Source organism: Pseudoliparis swirei, chromosome 24 (assembly GCF_029220125.1).
Source record: "Pseudoliparis swirei isolate HS2019 ecotype Mariana Trench chromosome 24, NWPU_hadal_v1, whole genome shotgun sequence".
Classification (NCBI taxonomy): Eukaryota; Metazoa; Chordata; class Actinopteri; order Perciformes; family Liparidae; genus Pseudoliparis; species Pseudoliparis swirei.
In genome coordinates, this window is record NC_079411.1 from 22,471,294 (window position 1) to 22,486,061 (window position 14,768).

The 14,768-nt window shown below is 44.5% G+C and overlaps 1 protein-coding gene across 1 annotated transcript; it reads right to left on the reverse strand.

The window, feature by feature from the left end:
• Positions 1 to 1,426: 1,426 nt before the first annotated feature.
• Positions 1,427 to 14,385, reverse strand: mycbpap (mycbp associated protein). Its single transcript, XM_056409588.1, has 19 exons — positions 14,364 to 14,385; positions 12,837 to 12,874; positions 12,587 to 12,719; positions 12,334 to 12,440; positions 12,003 to 12,186; positions 11,418 to 11,533; positions 11,156 to 11,306; positions 10,352 to 10,470; positions 7,984 to 8,108; positions 7,405 to 7,510; positions 6,306 to 6,498; positions 5,980 to 6,167; positions 5,732 to 5,878; positions 4,873 to 4,971; positions 3,665 to 3,795; positions 3,429 to 3,547; positions 3,228 to 3,349; positions 2,016 to 2,180; positions 1,427 to 1,605 (listed from the first exon to the last, which is right to left on the reverse strand). The coding sequence occupies exons 1-19, from the start codon at positions 14,383 to 14,385 to the stop codon at positions 1,534 to 1,536; spliced, it is 2,337 nt and encodes a 778-aa protein (XP_056265563.1). The 3' UTR covers positions 1,427 to 1,533.
• Between the last annotated feature and the right edge of the window lie 383 nt (positions 14,386 to 14,768).

A 14,768-nucleotide genomic window follows, 5' to 3' on the forward strand; every position in this document is an offset into this window, starting at 1 on the left:
AGGGTAACACAGCAGAGACAGGCTGTGGAAGTCCTCCAGGGACACCAGCTGTGAGGAACGCAACAACTGCTCTGGCACAATGACCGACGGCCCCCTTGGGGGTTGTAGTCTCTGACTCATCTATACATTTAAATGACTCATCTTGGTGTAATAACTTCAAACTGACGTCCCCCAGAGTCACTACATCAAGCTGGGCCTCCTGCTCGGAGTCACGTGACAAAATCACCAAGTCGTGATGCCCAACTGCAGTCAGGGCGACGGTTGTCAAACTCTTCCTCGTTCATGAGCAAACACGACGTGGTCTGACGCTCAAACACGAGAGAGCGTCAACGTCAACCCGTCGTCCACGACGATGGACCGCGCATGCGCGATGTGACAGCCGGTGTCGGCTGTACTCGCAGGTATAGCGATGGAGAGGAGGAGGCTCGCTCAACCTCCCCACCGACACACACACACACACACACACACACACACACACACACACACACACACACACACACACACACACACACACACACACACACACACACACACACACACACACACACACACACACACACGTGTTGTAGAGCCCATGTGCGAGCTGCCTTGTGTATAGCCAGCTGCCCCTGTGTGTTTGTGTATCATCAGCAGCACAGCTCACACATTGTATAGACGTGTTATGTATATACACACTAACTATATTAATAATTATTGGCACAAGGAGAGCCAGGAACAACCCTCAACCGCTTACCTTGCCCATTGCACATCTGTCGCCTCGTCCACGGAGCATCCTCGCCTCTCCTCCTCCTCCTCCTCCTCCCCCCCTCCAGCCCCCCACGGAGTCCCGATAATATCCCCTCCGCTGGGATATCAGCAAAGCAGGACGACCAGATTACCCCCCCACCTCCCGCCCCTCCTCCTCCCCCCCTCCCTGCGCTGCGCTGCTATATCCGGCAAAGCGCGCGCGAGAGAGAGGAGCAGTGCGCGTTTCCTTGAATGGGAATGTCGGCGTCTGATCTGAACCCGGGCCTGGTGCCCTGGATGAGGATGCGAGTGGTGAAATCCGCATAGGACGAGGATAAGCCCCGGTAACACGGCTCTCTCTCCCCCCCTCTCTCTCTCTCACTCACTCCGGCAGCCTCATCCACACGCGCACTGTACGGCCCCGGCAGCTAGCCACGCACACATGCAGCATACACGATCACCGCGGTGAGCGAGTGTGTGTGTGTAGAGAGAGAGAGCGAGAGAGAGAGAGAGAGAGAGAGAGAGAGAGAGAGAGCGAGAGACTCGGCGTGCAGAGTCAGCGGTCCTGTTGACCGACTACCGCCCGCGGACCAGAGTGTGACAGCGTGAGTGACACATGACGCATATTTAGCGCGCATCCACTGCGCCGGGAGAATACACTCCGTTTATTGATTTCACAAGGAGAGAGGGTGTCCACACACAAGAGATCACGGAATCCTCTGCGACACGTTTTTAAAGTCTACATTTGCGTGATGGGCTCCATGCCCGCCTCTCACGTGTTACTGCACGACGGTGCGCGTGTCCAGTTCATGTCCCCTCGTCCAGCTCAGCCATCAGGTCACACAGGTTACCCACCAGGTGTTCCATCAGCACGTACACCTGTCAGATACATATCGTTGGATTTATGGGAAGTACTGGAGTTATTTAGTGTTTGGGGACTCATGAGAGACAGATTAAAGAAACACAGTGGTCAACATTAGAAAAGGAGGCGGAGACCTCATGGCTTTTAATTTAACAACAAATAATCATATACTTCCCATGCAGCCGGACAGTGTCTTTTGTAAACAGTTTATAAAGCAGAATTTTTTATTTTGTTATTCTAAGTCTCAAACCCGACATGAGTTCACCTTGATGACATCATCAGGGCAACTTTCCCAAAACTTTTGAAATATTCTCAAAACAGATATTACACAATTATTTCTACATAGTATTCCTCGTGACGAGTATACGCCGAGCTGTTGTGAGAGCCCCTTCAAAATAAAAATCTGTAAGATAATTCAAAGACTTGCCTTTTTGTGCAGGACTCCCGTGTAAACGGCCTCCAGCTCGACATTCGGAGGTTGTTGACCAGCGCCGTCTGCGGGGATATCGGTCAGCGAGGCCGTTTCCTTGTCTTGCTTTTCCCGAGTGCGTTTCCCCACTTCCTCCCTTCGTCTCCCCTTCTTTTTGCCGTCCTGCACAGGTAGAACACAGACTCACTAAAGCAGGACAGCGTTTACTGAGCACTCAGTACACGGTGAGATGTCCACACCGAGCTGGCCGCTATAAGCAATCCAATGTCAGTGTTTAATAATACTGGATGTCATGTGCTGTTTGAAGTAACGTATAGCTGTGTGTGTGTGTGTGTGTGTGTGTGTGTGTTTACGTTCACCACAGAAGGCTTGGACTGGTCGAGAGCAGGTGCGCACTTTCACACAGTGTCCTGTTACCATGGTTCCCTGTGAGTAACAGGCGGTACCTTACCTATGACTCAGCCGGCACGCGGTGGATAAAATCACCAAACACACACACACACACACACACACACACACACAGTCTGTGGTCCGTTTCTACATTTACAAAATGTACATCTCTCTATTCCGACGATGATGGCGGACGATGGGGGCACAAACCGTTCGGTATCGAGCGATGTCGTAACGGGTCCCGGGGGCAGATTCACACCCAACGCATGAGTCATGTGATGACCACCTGAGCCCCCCAGGACGCCACTAAGGCTCGATACATCCCCCGGCGCCAGCTGTGAAAAGTTGCCGAAATTCCGATTCATGAATTGGACGATGCAAAGTGGGAGGGGGACCGGGCGCAGGGAAATAATAATCATCTGCATAACAATCTCACACCAGTCACACAGCAAAAACATGAATGGCCACGACTGTATTCTATTGTTAGGCGACTATAATGACACGTGATGGAGAGGACTAGCTTCCTACACTAGTGGGAGGAGTGAATGTAACACACACAGAAAACCGACCAACAGAACATCAGATTGGGGCCATACGCCGTAGTGGGAAGCAGGCAGGAGGTGGCCGGGTCGTAACAAGAGATCAAGAGCCGTCTTGTTGAATGGCGGATGAACGGATGAACGGATGAATGACAAACTGACGGCTTGTTTGAAGTCGTAAAGTTGTGTTTCATTCATGCTCGTGAGCACATTTGAGTCCGCTCTCAAAACTATTTATAGTCGCACCTCAAAAGTGAGTCAGCGACACAAACACATTCACCTTTTCCCCCTTCGCCTCCGCTGATTGGGACTCCCCTTTGTTGTCGTCTTTAATTCTGGACCTCGTCCCGCTCCCCTCTGTGGCAGCTGCTCCTCCCTTGTGCTCGCTCTTATCCACCAGATCTGCAGGTGTCATAACACAGCAGTAAGCAGCGTGAATCTTCACCACGATAATGTCTGATTGAAAGTGCGTGAGTGTCACCGGGGTCAGAGCTCGGGGGTGTATCGACCCATGTGTCTTTCTCTGGGAGGCCCAGCAGGTTTCTGAGCCTCGTCGCCTCAGCAGCCATCGTGTCAAGCAGTTCCCTCCACAGCTGCTGCCTGCAGGGGGCAGCACACACTACAATATGCTTACCGCATCAAGCGTGCGGGTGTGGCTCTTGAGTAGTGTGCGTGTGACAGATCCAAGAGGCGATAATAAGGCGGCTAATGCCTCACCCGATAGCTGCCGCTGTCAGCGGGCGGTGATGAAGTTGAGGAGGTTCATAAAGTTGCAGAAGCAGGGAGTTGAGTCGGGCCAGGCTCTTCTCCTGCGCCGGCTCCTCTTCCTCACGCACAGACAGCACAACCTCACGTGGAGAACAGACAAACGCAGAAATGTGTTCGATTAGATTTGATAAGATAATCCTTTGTTAGTCCCACAGTGGGGACATTTCTGGATCACAGCCGCGGGTACACATTAGAGCATTAATAGAAAATAAAAATAAAACAGAAAACACAATAACAATACTAAATACTAATACTAGAATACTAAATATACAGAGGAAACAAAATAAATACACAAGGCAGTGACCAAAGTGAATTTCCAGCAGGTTAAAGTGTCGTTACGTGGCACACAAATACAAGAATAAAATCTACAAATACCACAACACTTGTTCACTTTTATGCCATTGATGCCTGCGTTTTATGTTTTTTTCTTCTTATTATTTAAAAAAAATATATTTCTAAATGTCTTGTTACCTTTGCATTGAAAATGCGGAAGGTTATGTTTTGATCGCTGTGTATTTATTTGTATGTTTGCGTGTTATTCGCATAACTCAAAAAGTATTAAACCGAATCGCATGAAATTTAGTGGGATGATTGGTTATTATCCGGGGACCATTTGATTAGATTTTGGGATCGATCGGGTCAAAGGTCAAAGTCATGAAAAGGTCAACATCTTCTTTGAATCACATTAAATTTGGTGGGATGATTGGTTATTATCCCGGGACCATTTGATTAGATTTTGGGATTGATTGGGTCAAAGGTCAAGGTCATGAAAAGGTCAAAATCTTCTTTTTACCATAGCGCGGTCAATTTTGATCCAATTGGCATGCAACTAATGCCAACATGTGGCTGCGGCGAAGGTATGCGCTCTACCGAGTGCCCGTTCTAGTTTTAAATTAGAATGTCCTGTCTTAATGTTTTTATACATGGTTTTATCTGTCACTGCTGTACTGACTGATGAGACACACACTTCATTTCGTCGTATGTTTTTACAATGACGTTAAACATCCTTACCTATCTTACCGTAACATGTGACAGAGGGGCGCACAGTGCATTCAAAGAGGCCCGTGGATCTACCTGCTACATGTACCGCTACTTGAATATTATTTTTTTGCACGTACAGTTTCATCATGAACCAGAACGTCACATTATGTCTCTACCTGTCGGAGTGTGTGGACAGAGAAGTCCCAGGAGCTTTCCGGATGCACTTCTTGCCACAGTGTCTTTAGGTCCTCCACTGGCTGAGGAAGGTACTGCAACTAGAACAAAACATGGAATAGTTAAATATGTGAAGAGTATCAATGCATGTCGTCATTTTTAATCACTGCTCAAGGGAAGAGAAGAACATATATGTGCCACCCTGTGTGGTGATAACATGTGACCACCGAAAGAGAGCTGTAATCATCGTAATATTTGGTAACACATGAAAGTCCTCCATTTATTCAAAATCAATGGTCGGTACAATATGAGATACTATTTAAATGTCATGTTTGGATAGTATTAGCATTATTGCATCCAGTTATTCCCTCCGATGTCTCTTGCTTTTGTCTCATTTAGTTATCCCGAAGAGACCTTTAAGTCAGTGCTTTATATTCCCTGCTAATTAAACCAATTAAAGCCAAGTTCATATTACACTGCCATGGCAACATAATCTCTTTTATACTGTTTAAAAACAACTCAGACTGGTTTAAGATTGTATCGATTATCTATTATTAATTAGTGAGCTACCATAAATTATGATGGCTATAATAGAGGGTCAGCTATAATCAGTGAAATGTAAAAAAGAGCATCACAGTGAATGGGTTCATTATTTGAATGAGGACAAACACTGCCTAATACATCAGTGAGACATGGATGTGGGCCACCCTGATGTATGATGAGCAATGTGTTTCAAACTATATGAAACTAAAATATTAGTTTCATAGGATCGTTCTCAGTCGCTGAACTCATGAGGATAGAACAACAACATAAACTCCACTGATGACTGGAGATCAGTGTGAGGTGCTTTAAGGAGATTACCTCGGGGTTTTTGCCCAAAAACACTTGCTCTTCAGTGACGTAGAGTTCTGCCGGAGAGCTCGGTCTCTCTGGGCTGCGGACCCCCCGAAGCACCTCATCCACAATCGCCCGGCACAGTTTCACCTTCACTATCTCTTCCAGCTTTGTCTTCTCACGCACACACACACACACACAACATAGACACAGACATTAAAAGAATGAGTTCCTGGTCATGGGAACCTCAGTCGTGTCTCACTTTCTGTTTCTACCTCTATGAAAAGCCTCTGGTCTGCAGTGTTGTCCTGGTACAGGGCCACTCCTCTCAGTGCGAGCTGCATGGAGGCTCCTCGCAGCAGCACCGGGTGGGTGTTGAGCTGCCACACTTCACTTTGGATGCCCGACTCCTCGGACTTAAATATGAACTCAACCCGCTGGGCGTCACCTGGACGGATCACACCTGGATGAGGAGAGGAAGCGAAGATGTAACGCAAGGGAGGCGCGCTGCTGTAAAGATACGATGGGCCGAGGGGGGCCGACAGCATCTGAAGCGGGGTGAGAGCCAGGCAAGCAGGTGTCTGGGAGTGTTGGTGTGTACCAGAGGACGAGTTGAAGTAGAAGTGCTGATTCTTTGTCCGCGGTCGCTGTATCGGAAAGCTGCGTGTCACGGGAAGCTGCTCCCAGCTGTAGAAGATGGCCGTGCTGCCCTCATTGTGCAGCTCCAGGTGCGAAGAGGCTCTTTCACCAGTCGGGGCCTCAAATATTAACGTGGCACTGAGTCCGACTTCTCCCTGGTCAAAAGGGGAATGAGAGGGAGAAGGGGACACGAATCAAAGCACATTGACATTAATCAAAAACAAATAACCTTGTTGTTAGCTACAAGTTTTATTATTATTATTCAGACTGTATGGAGAAGGCCGTGGATATTATGAATATGATTTGCACAACATGGGAACTATGAGTCACATGTATCACTCAGCACTCGGTCCACTCGACTGCAATAAGATTGATTTCAACAATAAATAAAATACTGTCTTTTCTTACAGTGCGGCCTGAACTTTCTTCTAATTTTTAGAGATTCATCTCTATCTGCAAATAAAAGGGGGGAAATCATAAGGCATCATAAGGCATCACTCGGTCTGTGTCAGAGCGGCTCGTCCTCCAATCAGAAGATCGTTCAGGTCCATCTGTGAATGTAACCGGCTCATGGTGACTGCCATTACCTCTTGGGACTTGAGTATCGATTCATCGGGACCTTCTGATTGTCGGCATGCTTGATTGGATGGCGGTACATTTGAGTTTTGTTGTTTTACACATCTATACGTTGATTAAGTGTTTGCTTTGGTATGTTGGTATTTATTGTGGCGGCATCCATTTATTTGCTGATATTTGTGATTATCATCGGGTCTAATATTCATGCCTTCCTATTGCATGTGAGGTATGACATGTGGGACCCTCTATTTAAGATGGCTTCTTATTGTTACAAATAATTTGCCTAATGAAGGTCTAGCACTTGCAAATACATTTTCTTTTTCAAGTTAGACAATGTACCGGATTTTGTTTGTAACTGGAGAAACAAACATACATCAGGGCCACCTGTAACAGACAGAGTGTGTGTCCTGTAACCGGGACCCAGGTCGGGACACACACACACACACACACACCAAACAGCCTTCTTTGTGAAGGTCGCTCCGTACCTGCCGAGCGGTCGAGTTGCCTGTCCAGCTCGCGAGCTGCCCACAGAACCTCAAGGCAGGAATGAGAAGAGCACCTGGCCGCTCATCATCATCAGCCAGTGGATCGCTGTCGACAGGCAGAGAGACAGCAGAAGTACTCCAGTCAGTCATTAGCGTGTCCCGGCTCAGGGGGGGGGGGGGGGGGATCCTTCAAAAGGACTCAGCCCACGAGCGAGAAACTAGACGGACTGCCCACCTCCCGAAGGAGAGCCCTTAGGGGCCATTATGCAATCAGGTGTTTCTTCTCCAACGAGACATTTTAAAACCTGGCGTCAATAAGCTGCTTTCAAGGACCGGTGGCAACAGAGACCGTCTTCACGGCATGAGTTGGAAGTACATGTACAATTATAACATGAAACATTCTAACAACTGAGTCACACATGAATGGAAAATGTATCCATATATTATTTTCTGAAATACCTGGTAAACAACTTGGCCACATGTCATATACCAACTGAATTATTGCAACATTGAATTGATCATTGATTCACTCATTGCATTTTTTTTAGTGCCTTTCGAAATCAGTAAACCACAGCTTACAGGCTCTCCTTCTTCATCTTCTCGTGCTCTTTCTCCTCTTCCTCCTTCTCCGGGGGGAGGTCGCGACACACTGAGACACGAGTGAACGGCTCGCTCGAGCCAATGACCTCCAGTCCATTGATCTCCTGTAATGAAAAGTGGCACAAAGTGGCGGTGGTGAACACCGTGTGTGCATTCAACTTTCAGATGTTCAGAGTGCAGCGAGAGAGTCAAAGATGAGGTGTTCAGGAACACAGCGTCCAGTTGGCAGAGAGACACAAACAATGCACATGTGCTGTTCTCCCCCTCGTCAACGTACTCCTGCTCCTTGTCTACTTACCTCCCTCTCTCTTTTATATTTTTAGCTCACCTTTTGTCAACCATCTCTCTCCTTTTACACGTATGTCACAAACTCGTGGACACCTCAGATGCTGACAGAACAATCTGTTGCTGGGGGGTGTTTGTCACGAGGCAATTCAGACCCCAAATATCCTCAGCATCACATTCGCCACCAGCACGACAGAGCACTCCTCTACCATATCTGTCACCAGCACAGACATGTGTGTGTGTGAGAGAGAGTGTGTGTACAGCATGGAGAGCAGCAAGGCAAGATCAGTCTCTTTTCTGTCACCCTCCTAGATCTTAACAGAGATACACTCTCTCTCTCTCTCTATATATATATATATATATATACATATATATATACATAGATATATAGATACATATATATATATATATATATATATATACATATATATACATATATATATACATATATATATACATATATATATCACAACTGAACTATATATATATATACGAGGGTACACACATAAGGTACAGTTATGATATATATATATATATATCACAACTGTACCTTATGTGTGTACCCTATATATATTGTTATGTATATATATATATATATATATAAATATATATATATATGTGTTATAAGTGTACCTTATGTGTGTACTCTTGTATTTTTGTGGAAGGGCTCCAGTTCCTCATTAATCTCATTATGCATGTGTAGACTGAATGTACATTTAGCAGGTTATGAAATATATATCACCACAACAGTATTTGAACAGGTCTAAGGTTGTGTGCCTGCATGCGTATGTTCACTTGTGTGGCCGTGCGTGTGCATATGCTGTCTGCCTTGTCCATGTCCTGTTCCCTTGTACAGGGAACCAGGAACAGTGCGCTCGAGGCGGGTAATCACCGGCTGTTGGTGAAGACAGAGACCGGTCGTGAGACAGAGTGTCCTGTGGGTGTGAGCAGCTCCAGAGCGCTGTGTCTTTGGTCAGCGAGCAGTCCAATAAAGTAGTTGTTTGGGTTCAAAACCAAAGATCTGAATCTGTGCTGAATGAGTTATATGAAATTAGGTTATTGGACGTTGTTAGAGAGAAAACAAAAATAAAGTGTAATGTGGATAACATGGGATTTTGGATTGTGGCGCCACAACTTTCCCGTTAGATCATAACTCCAGATGGATCGCTGGAGGCGTCATACATTACAGATCCAATGGTGTCAGACAATCACCAGAGTACCCAAAAGGTAAGGAACACCTCCAACTTGTACATGTTTCTTTGTTTACTTGGGTATCAGGGAGAGAGCACTTCAACTGGAGGATGTTGGATATTTTACATTTGAAAAAATATAACTGAAAGTAATCTTTGCTATATATTTTCGACGTATGTCTTTTTTTTCTTATTATTTGTATCTCTTTATTCTTTTAATTGAATTTGTTTGTCTTATTGTTATTTACAATGTTTTATTGCGTTCTTTTTTGTTCATTGAAACTGAAAAAAATCAATACAAAAAAAGCAAAACAAAAAATCTTAGTAAAATAGGAAAAAAGTAAAAATAGTCTTTGCTGGTCTCAAAAACACATTATATGTTGTGCGTCTTTGCGCGTCTGTACATTAATGTACAGACGCACAAGTGTTAGTTTACAAGCCTAAGAGCCATCTTTTGTGTCTTTACAAAGATGTTGAACTGTACTTAAAAACGTAATGCTGTACCGACTAAAAGGCCATTAAAACTGTAACACCATGCAATTAGATATTCACTTTAAAAAGAAAATGTATTAACTTAATAATGTTGTCCTTTCTGTGGTAGCCACGCTGGAATTTCTTGTTGCTTATCGGCAAACATGAGCGCTGATACTGATGTATCTGCGATGCGCTCGTCTTTTTGCTCAACCTCTTGTTGTTCAACCTTTGACCTTTTAAACCATCCAATTCATTAGGAAATATTACAAGTTTAAAACAGCAAATCAGAGGGAGCAAGGGCCTGTAGCAAAAGCTAAAGTAAGACAAGTTGTTTTTCATTTGAAGTGCTATCGAGCCGGAGCTAAATTCAGTGTTATTCGGTTTGTATATAGCGTTACCGGCGTCTTCATGTCCATGTCCCGTAGAACCTCTCCGAGCTCCTGACACCGGCGCTGCAGGTATGCACTCTGGGCCCAGGTCCGAGAGGCCGGACGCAGAGTCTCAGCAGACATTATTCCTTGAGGATAACACATTTCCCACAGAGAGAATACAGTTACTCTCAGTTCAAATCCCACCCCCCTCCATCCCCCATCCCCCGCTCCCCTCTGAACTTATTACCTTCGCATTGAAAATGCGGAAGGTAATGTTTTGATCGCTGTGTATTTATTTATTTGTTTATTTATATGCGTGTTAGTCGCATAACTCAAAAAGTATTAAACCGAATCGCATGAAATTTGGTGGGATGATTGGTTATTATCCGGTGACCATTTGATTAGATTTTGAGATTGATCGGGTCAAAGGTCAAGGTTAAGGTCATGAAAAGGTCAAAATCTTCTTGAATCTCATGACATTTGGTGGGATGATTGGTTATTATCCGGGGACCATTTGATTAGATTTTGGGATCGATCGGGTCAAAGGTCAAGGTCATGATAAGGTCAAAATCTTCTTCAATTTCTATCCAGTTGGTATGCAACTAATGCCAAAATGTTCATAATTCAATGCCCAATCTTGTGATATGCGAAGGTATTCTAGTTTCAAGATGTTTTGAGATTGCCCTTCATGCCAACGGTGGTTATCAAAGATTTCTCATCGATGGAGAAAATTGTGCTGCTCAACTGTGGCGTTACAGATATGTTCGGTGGTAGAAACAGTTTTGAGAACGAGGCAGAGGAGAACATCTGGGACACAGCGGAGGTGGTTACCCGATTCCTGGCGTACGCTGCTCGGCTGTCCCACGTGTGTGACGGGCTCCCGTCTGCCCTGCTCGGTCTGAGTCAGCGTGGCGGTGATGCCACTCAATTCATCTCCATAATGGTGAGGCAGGCTCCAAAACTCACTGCCCACGCGGTAACCCTAAGACATAGAAGTAACGGTAAGGTCACACGCGGGGTAATATGATGTATATATAACGAAGATGAGATAGGATTCTGACAAATGACCAGAGAAAGCAAATATGTGTCATACATATCCAGAGTGGATGAGTGGCATGACTTGGTTTAGGAACTCTCTCTTCTCCTGAGTTTCTCTGAAGTGGTTCGCTTGGTTCATCAGCAAGTTTTCGACCGGCCTGTCGAGCAACTCTGGAAAGAGTTGAAAGGAGCAGAAGAAGAAGAAAGAAATAGAAAGAAAGTTAATGCATATGTTGTAAATCGAACAGTTGCGAGAATTGAGCAGCACATCTCGCTCGTTAATTTGCTTAAAAGGAGAAACCTCGAGTTTAGATTATGTATGAGAATCTTAACTAAAAAACTCCTGAATCAAGTTAAAATCTTTTACAATATATTTCTTTTTTTTGGTACTGATCTATTATCAATGTTTAGACAACTACAGGTAAGTGAGTTTATTGGGGCTTCGCTCACATCCTTGCATTTGTATACAAGTTTCAGATTCAGATGATTTTTTTAAATTCCAACTCATGGAAGTTTTGTTGTGCTCCACTGTAAAAACAATAGAATAAAAAAACACAGCAGCACAACACACTCACAGTAAAACACATTTAAGGCTGTGATATGATGACTTTCAGGTTGCTGTATTCTCTGATCAGCTCACCAGATAAGAAGTCCTGCTGCTGCCTGCGCTGCGTCATGTGCGTGTGCCAATGCTGCAGCGCATTACACTGCACGTTCCTGTGGCCTGACGGGAGGCCACGCCCACTCTCCGCAGCCTCAGAGTGACGCGTCCCGAGGGCCTCGGATGGATCATATCTCTTGGACTTCGGGATGAGCTTCACCCACTGGATGGTGGAGAAGGAACCAGAAGAGACTAAACGCAGCACGGCCAACGGATTTGAAATTGCATTTGTCAGTTTTGTCAGCTTTCGATTTTAAATGCTGCATGTAAACAACTTTCACCATGATCCCATTATGTTTCACGACCTTACCTCTGTCTCCCCTTTGGCCTCCAGATAACTTCTGAAATCCTCTAAACTACCCAGAATGCTGTGGGGAAGAACCATCCCATGGTCATCAAACCGAAGCCCTTCCAATCCTGGAAAGAGAAAAAAAAGTATCTATTTTAGCCACATGGGTGCATATTATGACGAGGATAATATCTCTTTTTATCTTCGGGAAATATTTGAATAAGCTATTGTACCGTCTATAATTATCCATGAGGGAAAAGGAATGTCACAAAACCTGTGTCGTCCGGAAGTTGAGAGCGAGGGTCCAGATTCACAGCATCCCGTACTTCATCAGCCGGCTGTGTTTTACGCACACAAGCCGTCAGCGCTGGCTTTTGACGACCCTTGGGTGGCTTTGGTATATGAATCTGCAGTCATCATCACATTCTCCGTTACTTATACAACTGCAAAATTAAAAAAACCTTGGTGCCATACACACACAATTTGTATTTTATTGGGGGGAAAAAGGAAATGATCCAACTAGCCTGCATATCCTCCTCGGATGTTTTTAGCTTCTTGTCCTCTGCGGGAGAGGAGACATGTGTTATAAAATGGCAAGTTAGTTTTTGCTTGACTGATGCTATGTTCGGTCAAACGGAGCGCTGCAGGAACTCAAAGTATTTCTTTAATCACTGCAAACAGATTACATGGATTCATGATGTGGTTTTTTTTATCCCCCAATTGTAACATTTTGAAAAGTGAAAAGAGCTTCTACAAAAGTACATCAGTGCTCACAAACACACACAAGAGATTAATCTGGCATACTGACACGGTTATGCAATTCAGCAAATGTCTCTTTATCCATCAGAGCCTGGCTATAGTTTCCATGGCCACGCCAACAATGATTCATCCTTTTTCTTTTGTAAGTGTGCCTCGCTTCCTCCATGCTTTCCGTCACAGACTCAGTCAGTACAGTTATTCAGATAAGTCCCCTAGGCAACAGGTGCCCTTGAGGAAAGAAATTGCTGCAGCACTTTGACACGTCAAATGAATCGCTCCAAAGGATATGATGCAGACCTATTTTTGGTTCAGATCTTGTGTATTTCTTCCCGACATTTAAAGGCATCAAATCCACATTTGCTTTTCACTGTAATCGTATGAAAAAGTGTTTGAATGCAACTAACGCTAACGCCCAAGTACTTGAGTATTTCTATCAAAGCTACTTTATACTTCTACTAGTACTTAGTTACTCCACTTTAATGTTACATATTTTAGATAACTCTACAGTTACTTTGCCCATTAAGAATAGTTCATAAAAAGAGGAAGAGTATGAGTTATATACTTTAGGAAGACTCCTGTTATAGTATTGTACTGTCGGCAGGACTTGTACCTGTAACCAGTAGGCCAGGCTGTGGCTGCACTGTGGTGTTGCTACTATCAATCAATCACACTTTTATTTGAGACTGAAGGTCCAGATAGTGCAAAACATTAAAATAGAATAAAATACATATACAATCACAAATAAAATACATAGAACTACAAATGCTTTATAAATAGACAGCTGTACCAATGTCTCCACAGCTGGGACTGGGAGCATGTAGCTAGTACTGAACTTTATATTTGACAAAGCCATGATGATTTCATTTTCAAAGCCATCAACCCGGCAGATAAATGTGTACAGAAGATTTCTTAAAACAGCTTTGAAAGTATTGACTCCTGCAGCCACAAACATTTCGCTGGCACATCTCCAACTCGGTCTCTTTAATAGTATTTGCATTATAAGCTACTTGAAGTCTCTGTAGACTTGTTTTGTAGTTAGACCACAATTGTGCAGTGTAGTACTAAAGTAGGCCTAAATGGAAGAAGTAACGTTACTCAGATGTAACTCCTGCTGAAGTTACTTCTTCCAACACGTTGACTACAACGAGGAAGCGTTTCACACACAGTGACCTCGCAGTGTGAGACCCATCAGGGTAAAAGGTGAACAGGTGGAGACGTGAGCGAGAATACAGTGAACTTATCTGTCGAGGGCCAGACGCAGACAGAGGAGCTGTAGTTGTACGTGAGCTGACCTGCGGGACGTCTGAACTCCATCTCCGGGGACTCGCTGCAGCTCGTGTGTTTCTTTCTATCTGCCGCGAACGCAACCTGACAACTAATGTGGCGTTAGTTAGCCAGCGAGCTAATGCTGCTAACCAGCTAACTGCTAGTCCGAGTATTCTCTAGTGGTAGTCATGGCAACGGATGACTCAGCGCCACGGAGCAACGAACGAGCCTTTTTTCTTTTTCTTTCTTTCTTTCTTTCTTTCCTTATTTATGTATTTATATATATATATTAACAAATGTTTGTACATTTATAATACGAAAACCCCAAATTGTACAGATACAGAAAAAAACACAACAAATAAAAAGAACCACCGCATAAAAAAAAGACAAAGAACATGAGCAAGGAACACAAATATGTCCTTGAAAGAGTT